The sequence below is a fragment of the Ananas comosus genome, linkage group 3 (genome assembly GCF_001540865.1).
Source record: "Ananas comosus cultivar F153 linkage group 3, ASM154086v1, whole genome shotgun sequence".
Lineage (NCBI taxonomy): Eukaryota > Viridiplantae > Streptophyta > Magnoliopsida > Poales > Bromeliaceae > Ananas > Ananas comosus.
In genome coordinates, this window is record NC_033623.1 from 8,615,269 (window position 1) to 8,624,267 (window position 8,999).

Consider the following 8,999-nt stretch of genomic DNA (forward strand, 5'->3'; position numbering starts at 1 on the left):
TATAAATACTTAATTCTAATTAATGAAAGAGGTAGAATTAATCTTTTTATCTCTGTTATATTATTTATAATGGTAGAAAAAAAGAAAATGTCCATTAGAATTTTTTGGAAGGACACTACTGCATAATGTAGTTAATCATAGATGACATACTTAATTTGCGATGGCAAAAATATCATTTCACTTATCTTTTGTTAAAAAATAAACAGTGCTGTAAATGTAACAAATCAGAGAGTCAAATATGAATATTATTAGACTTTTTAAAGAAATAAATATAAATAGTTAAACTTTATAGAAATATATTTACTATTAGAGAAGGTTTATAAAATTAACTTTCTCTTTTTCATCATAAAAACATCTTTTCCCCTGGTTTAAGTATTAAATCATGCTAAATACATTAAAACTCTAGAGCAATGCTACATACATACACACGTACCCCATTCGGAGTGTATATCCTACACTTGGTGAGATGTTTTCACCAATCACTTGATGTGACCGGTAGTTAACACCTCACCCATTTAATGGGTGGGGTGTAACTTGTACACTCTGGGATGTACAAGTTGTATTTTCTATAAAACTAAGGAAAATGCTTTCTGTTCATTCCAAAAAGGAATATATATCTTACACCTGCAATCCTAGAGTCAATAAAAGTTGAATTGGTTCTAGTAAAATTTTAAAAAAATTAATATGACAAGAATAATTTTAGAATGTAGTGGGTGTAAGGTGTACACTCTACTTTAAGATGTATCTGTAGCATTGCTCTAAACCTAATGTTAAATATGTTTTGAGACCCCCTCAATTAGGGCACGTTAATTTAAAAGAATCCCCTCAAACTTTAAACCTTTTTTAAATTTATTTAGACCTCCTTAATTTTTAGGTTCTTTTTAGAGTCAAGTGATTTTAATTAATAATTATAAAAATTTATCAGACTAATTAATAAATTTAATTTTTTTAGTGAATAAACCTGAAAAAAGTGTTGTAATAAAGTAAAAAAAAAATTGATGATTAAATAAAGCAGCTAGACTCGAAAAAAGTGCAAAGTGCTCCAAATAATAACAAGTGGCGGTAAAGTATCTGAATGATGTAACACAAGCTATAATTAGAACAAACTGAAAAATGCAGTAGCATGAGAAGAAGATAAAGTAAAGATAGTGCAACTTACACATTTCCAAGTAGAAGAGAAAACAAACAAAATAAAAGTTGAACAGGAAAAGAAAAAAGAAAAAGGGAAAAAACAAATATAGGATATGAGCAGCATTTGTTCCAAACTAGCTAGACACTGACATCATAAGCAGCTCCCTTTCCGTACGTACTACAGAAATATAGCCTCTTACATGATTCACTTGAAGATCTCTACTGACAAAATAAGTTCCAACACATACCAGAGCTAAATTAAAGAGAACATTACCCATGCACTAACCCGTTTATAATCTCCATCTCTCCTAAATTCCTACCACTTTCTCTCTCTCTTTCCTAGTTATAATCTTGATTCATTTAATGATAAATGAGTTTACGGGCCGTGGCGGTGGTGATGGCGGTGAGCAAAGTGCGAAGGAGACGGCGAAGGAGCCGGGGATATGTTTGTAAGTGCTTGCGCCGTCGAGTTGTGAGCGTTGCTTGAGAATGGCATTGAGGAAGTAGGAGAATTCGACGGAAATGGCAGTGCTGATGGCGATGGCGGTAACAGTGGCGGCGGACATTGGTAACATTTAGTGAATAGACCGAACGTATCGATTTGGCGGACGAAATTGGTGATGCTGGCCCATCCACCGAACCCGAACCCGACCACGAGAACCCACCCCACCACAAATGCGTTGATCGTGTACGTGCCGATCCACCTTCCGACGAACTTCGGCGGCACCTCCACCGCGTTCTGCAAAATCAAAACATCAAAAAGAAAATAGTCATATAACTAATAGCTGACATTGTCTAATTTTAGGATTAATGTCATCTAGATAGATCCCTGTAAAAGTATCAAACAATAGATAAATTCCTACAAAACTTAAAAAATCAAATTTATTCCCTTGAAAATTTTTTAGTTTACAAAATATCCCTCCAAAAGTTCTGTTCGTCGATATGTCCCTGCCGTTTTATTCACCGTTAATTTTTTAATGATAAGTGCATAAAATAATTATTTTATCATTATCTTTGCAGAGAGACATATGCAATTAATTATCCCTTAATTTTATTGCTAATGATAACTCTCCGGCTGCCCAACCGTATAGCTAGACCGAACGAGCCCTTAAAAGCAAAAATAGAAACTTTAAGACCAAACTTGCAATCTATTAGTCTGATGGAAACTTTCTATTTTGTATTATGTTGGAATATATATATATATATATATATATATATATATAGATATATTAGAGAGCAGCGAAAATTTACAGACATCCAAATCCACATCTTACGTGAATTGAGCTGAATTAGAGCCGGCCAATGCGGACACACAACATGACATGACAGCTAACATATTAGATAGATAGACATACAGACAGACAGATAGATAGATAGATAGATAGATAGATATATAGACGGATGAAGCGGGTGGGTACCTCGCGCGCGTGGGCTGAGCGGAAGGTGACCATGTGTGCGAGGGCGGGAATGATGTAGACGGTGAAGCTGACGAGCAGGGAGCCGACGGCGGAGTTGATGGGCCCGAAGAAGGGGAATATGATGGCGAGGAACCAGACGGGCACGACGACGGGGAGGCGGGCGGCGGCGCGCTTGCAGAGGCTGCGGCAGTCGTGGAGGCCGATGAGCTTCTCCCAGACGAAGTAGAGGGGCGTGCAGGCGAAGCCGAAGGTGATGAACTGGTGCACCAGCATCAGCACCACTGCCGCGTCCCGGAACGGCGTGCGCGGCAGCAGCGCCAGCGCGTTCGAGTGCGTCAGCAGCGCATCGCCGAACGCCCAGTACACGCTCGCCGCCGACGGCAGGGTCAGCGTCAGCACGTACAGCGTCGCCAGCAGGTAAATCGCCTTGAACTTCTGGGGACGCCACATTGCGTGCATGATCTCACTGCACGCACCAGTTAGTTTTAGCTAGCTTTTTCATAAAATCCATTAATTAAACAATTAATATTATAAGACTTTCCTGAAATTTAACTATCAGGTGAGATTAATTAAATTTTACAAATTAAATTATTACAAACTTCTTTGTGAAAAATCGAACTAAAAGTTCATTATACAGGAATGGCCGGTGGTTAATTAATTAAGAACTCAGCAAGATATTAATTAAAAGCACTATATATAAGAAAAAAAAACATACCATACATATATATATATAGGCAAAAATTATATACTAATAAATAATTAGAGTAAAGATGCATGGAATTTTGAACTTCCTTTTTTAAAAAAAAGAAAAAAAGAGAAACTAACTCTTGCAATATATTGTTCCAATTATTGTTCCGTTTGAATGATCAGGACAAAATAATGAGAGGGTTAAAGGTAGGTACATGCATGAAAGCAGTCAATATATATGTACAGCATGCATGCTAACTATATATGTATCTGCAGCTGAGGTTAAAGCGTACTAGCTAGCTTGTGCAAAGTATGTACTAATTGTACATTGCATGTGTCGTGGTCTCTGGGCAGGTGGTATTTCCTATTTGGCATTCAGTAAAGATGCTTCTGCAAAAAAGCAAAAGCCTGCAGCCGCGGTAGCAGCGGCTTCTTGGAGCAGCAGCAGCAGCAGCAGCAGCAGCAGCAGCAGCTCTAGCTAGCTTGTTTGACTGGACAAACCACTGAATTACTTAATGTTGCAAGCATATATACAAGTGGTGGATATATATATATGCGTACACAGCCCAATGACTTAATTACTTGTGTGTCTTTTAATTAGGGTTAATTAATTAAAGAGGCTACGTACTCTCTCTCTCTCTCTCTCTCTCTCTCTCTCTCTCTAGATCTCTATATCTCTCTCTCTTTAGAATCCTCTAGAGAGAGAGAGAGAGAGAGAGAGAGAGAGAGAGGGTATATACGAAATATGAATGGGTGCACATAAAGCTTTGAGTTAATCATTGCTAACTAAATAATGACTTAACAATTACTGTATTGAGTAGTTGGTTGTTATTCTGAGAGCTATTCCAAAGGTGAACTCTCACAGTCTCACTGAGGTGGTCCTAAGAAATAAAGAGTTTCTGAGGTACGTAAAGTGAGAACAAAATTAACATAGAAAGTGACTATAAACTAATTAAGTTGCACTTTAGGTTACATTCTCAGGCGCCTATAAAAGTATTATGCAAAGAATCTAATTTTTGACAAAAAAAAGTAACAAGCTACCGTCTTCATTTATTTTTTAAAAATAAACTCAGATAAAAATGTGAATTAACTACATTTCAAAGTTGAGACCTCAACCATCAAACTGTGGATCATTTTGATTTTGACTATCTAACTCTCCAAAACTTTATTTTTAATTTCCAACTTTTTAACTTAGTTGACTAAATTATTTGATGGCTCATTCAGTTTAAAATTTAAACTAATAATTATTTATTTTAGTAAATATGGAGTTACTTGAATAATGAAACATATTTTAATTAAGCCAATAAAAATAAAAATGTATTCAAAATTTACATAAAAACATTAAACAACCAAATAATAATCATTAAAAAATAAATAATAAATTAAAGTTTAAAAATTAGATAGTCAACAAAATAAAAAGATAATTAAATATAAATTTATAACTTTAAACTCATAAAAGTTAATAAGATAAGCCCTCCATATTTACGCTAAAACAAGTTCGATAAAACACATCTATAAAGAACGAACTACTCGGGAATCCGCCGCGCGAAGCTACTTTCATGACTATGAAACATTAACGAAAGTGCATCTAATTCCAATATATAATAATAATATATATATTCCTATAATATATATATATATATAATATATATATATTGCGAACGTAGGCTTCTGAAAGCACGGAGTGGCTCCGTTTCCAAATTATTTTCGATGATCTGCTTTCGGAACGACGATCGGCTCCGCTTAGACTTAGATTCTAAGTATTGAATACTAGAAAAAATTGTGATTTTTCGATATCAATTTCCCTATGATCGAAGTGCTCAAAAATCAACGCGGAAAAAAAAACTTACAAAATAATGATATATAACATAAAATTTTAAGCAAAGTATTGATTTTGTATTTATATGTATAAAGAATTTACTTCAAATTCATGGATGTTGGATATTTCTACACCGGTTAACTTGCAAACGCTCACCAAGCTATAGAAAATTGATTTGAGCACCCCTCGATCAACTAGGCAAATGAACGAAAAATCACAAAATTACTTTCTAATAAACTCAAATACTCTAATCAAACTCTAAGAACCGATCGTCGATTCGAAAGCCGAACATCAAATGCACTAAAGCATACGGAGACTCGTCTTCCAGTACCAGCCCACTCTCCTCTCTCTCCCTCTCTCTCTCTCTCTCGTCTCTCTCTCTATATATTATATAATATATATAATATTTAATAATATATTATATACATATACATATTCAATCGTATTAAATTACATTAACTACCAATAGAAAAGACAAACGAAAAGCCTTTTAACGCCCGTGCTCAGGATTAAACTGAAAATTCTTTATAATTAATAAAGGCACAAATCAACAATCACATTTTCATGGAGATCATAATTCATACCTCCTAGAATTAGGCTAATTATTTAACAATAATAACTTATCCATTTTCACCATTGCATTTGAAACTAATTTTCTTTCCTCAATAACTATTCAAAAACATATGCTTATCTATTTTTTTTTTTTATTAACGACGCAATTAAATAAGATAGTAACAGTATATTTGTACAAATTATAATATTTACCTCCTATATATAATTGTGCAAATATATTATTTTTCTAATCTTTTTTAAAAAAGAACTAAGAAATAAGAAAGTGGAAATAAAGTAAGTTGACCTCTTATACATAATAATAAACATATATATATAGAGTATAAATTATATTATATATTATAATATATATATATATAATATATATATAAATATAGTGAGGCTACTATCAATCGACACGCGAGCCTTCCGTACTTCCAGCTCGTTTTCGATGTTGCGACTTTCGAATCGTCGATCGATTTGTTAAACTGATCAGAGTATTGGAGATCTAAAATAAATTTTATTATTTTTCGATATCATTTGCTATGACGAATAAACTCAAAACAGCAAATTTCATGCCGAGTGACCGTTGCAAGTTACGTAATAAAATATCCAAATCACGTAAAATTGATAGAAATTCTTTATCTATATAAATATCAATATTTTGATTTAAAAATTAATTCAATATTACATTTGTAAATTTTTTATTTCAGCCGTTGATTTTGAGCCCCATTCGTTCACTAGCAAATGAATCGTAAAATGATAAAATTTATTTTCTAGGTATCAAAACTCTAATCAAAATTAACAGCAGACGACCGATTCGAACGTCGCAACATCGAAACGACTGGAAGCACGGAAGGCTCCGTCTCTGATAGCAATAGCTCAACTCTATAATTTATATAATAACTATAATATAATATAAATAAAATATATATATATATATATAATAATATATATATATATAATCTTTTTATTACTATTATTTTCGGGTTTAATTATTTGTGTTGAGTAATTAATTGTTGTATTAAATGTGGTGCATGTACTTTGGGAAACTAAACAATTGGGGAGGGGAGTTGTTGTCGGCTTACACAGTAACAGCGTGGCCACCGAATGTGTAGAGAATGTTGGTGGCTCCCGTAAAATACAGCACCATTTTCGTCGGCCCCGAGTGCTTCACCCCTTCCACCTAAGTAGACATACGTACATATATACATACATTATTGAGATCACACCACATGTACCATACAACAACATTATATTATGTATATATGTTTCGTCAATTAATAATGCTTATTAAGGCTTAAAGATGGTACTTAATTGGTTTTTGGTAAAATTATCGAAAAAAGACTTTTAGAAAAAGGATATATATAATTTTTTTAAATCAAAGATTATGTTTACTGGTGTTTGGATTGATATAAAAGGATAATTGTTTTCTGAGATGTTGCTGTTTGGATTGTAGGAAAAGCGAACAAAGAAAGTTTGAAAGAGTGAGGGAGAAAAAGGAGTTTTCTTTTTCCTTTTCTTTTGCTCATTTTGAAAAATGAGCAAGAGGAGTTTTTACTAAAATTTTAAAAAAAAGTTGAATTTTTGTCTAAAATATAGGAAAAATCTTTGTGCATATTAAAAAAAAAAATTTAAGTAGCACCACCATACCTTATGTAAAACTAAGAACAATGTTTTTTTCACAAACAGATACATGTATATATATATATATATATAAGTATAATATATTATATATTATAATATATATATATATAAAAATAAGAGGAGAGAGAGAGAGAGAGAGAGAGAGAGAGAGCATACTTGTCCATGGAGGAGAGAGGCAATGGTGAGGTACCAAGCAGTGTAGGTGGTCATGACAAGGCCAAGGAATGACCAGATCCTGTAGTTGTGGAAGGAGGGGATGAACACAGTGGTGGCGCAACATGCACCAAATATGTATGTCCATGTCCTCTTATCAAACTTATCATTCACGTAGTATATATTGCTGCAACCACATTTATTTGTATATATACATTAACAAGAAACATAACTAATTAATGATGCAACATCAATCCACAAAACAAAGAAATCAATCAATTAAAAAGTAGGTAATTAATTAGTGTTTAGATAGGCTAGTACCTGGCACAAGCTATGAGCTGAATGACAGAGCCAAAGAGAAGGAAAGTGCAGTTGAATGCCAGCCCCACATTCCTCCAGTGCTTCCCAAGAAGCCCATCCAACACCTCAAACCACTGCATTTTTTTTTAAAAAAAAAAAATCAGCACAATCAAAAAACAAAGCAAACTCGATCTAAATACTTAAAAAATAACAATATATATATATATATAAGAGTGTATATATAGAGACCTGGATAACATGGTTCCTAAAATCCACCTTGTCCCTCTCCTTCCTAGTCCTGTACTCGAGATAGAGAATGCTGATGAGATAAGCAGTCCAACTCCCCAACAAGCCATAGAACAGTTGGAAGAGGATCCCACTCATCATCCCCAGCTGCGAGAATGAGTAGGGCAAAGTCAAAAGCACTTGCGCCACCTACACAAAACAAGCCAAGATAAAAAATGAAATTAAGATGCTTATAGTTAATTCAGTAATGCTTAATTAATTAATTAATAATGTAGAAGCTAGCCTACGTACATATATAATCTCATCAAAATCACTTCAAAGGAAAAAAAGTTATGAGAGTAAAAGCGGGCGAGGGGGTGGGGGTATTAATGTAAATTTGCCTGGTTGGAGGCGCAGCTGAACCAGGCGTCGTAGGCGGAGCCGCCGTGCCAGAGGAGGCCGGAGAGGCGTGATTTGACGGTTTTGCCCTCGCCCTCCTGCTCCATCTCCACGTACCTCCCCACCATCACTGTTTCCACCACCTTCTCCTCTCCCCCTACCATATTCGTGCTTGAGCCCATATATGTATCTATATATATATGTGTGTGTGCGCGCGCGCGCTTTGTTTATCTCTTTGATTGATGATAACACACACACACACACACACACACACACACACACACACACACACACACACACACACACACACACGCACTCTCTTAATTTGGCTCTCTCTGTGCAATGTATATATAGATATGTATATATGTGTAGTACTCTTCTGTTTCTTTCTTCTTCTTCTTCCTTGGTTATGTTGGTTTTGGACTCCAAGGGCCAAGGAATGGGTTGGTGTTGTATTTATAAAGGGTGAAGGGAGAGATATATAATACTCTCTCTCTCTCTCTCTCTCTCTCTCTCTTGTGTGTGGGAAAAGTGAAAGGTAAAGGAGGAGGGAGTTTTAATTGGGTCGCTCGACCACTTATTATTGGGTAGTGGGAGGAATAAAACCTTCTTGGTTTTGTTCCGTTGGTTTTTTATTTTTTGTTTTATATTTTTTTAAGAAGATATATGGA

The 8,999-nt window shown here is 34.6% G+C and overlaps 1 protein-coding gene across 1 annotated transcript; it reads right to left on the reverse strand.

Moving 5' to 3' along the window:
- On the reverse strand, window positions 1,136–8,762 carry LOC109707305 (auxin transporter-like protein 2). The gene is made up of 7 exons (XM_020228474.1): window positions 8,331–8,762; window positions 7,954–8,139; window positions 7,726–7,838; window positions 7,408–7,591; window positions 6,693–6,790; window positions 2,550–3,015; window positions 1,136–1,870 (listed from the first exon to the last, which is right to left on the reverse strand). The coding sequence occupies exons 1-7, from the start codon at window positions 8,508–8,510 to the stop codon at window positions 1,508–1,510; spliced, it is 1,590 nt and encodes a 529-aa protein (XP_020084063.1). The 5' UTR covers window positions 8,511–8,762; the 3' UTR covers window positions 1,136–1,507.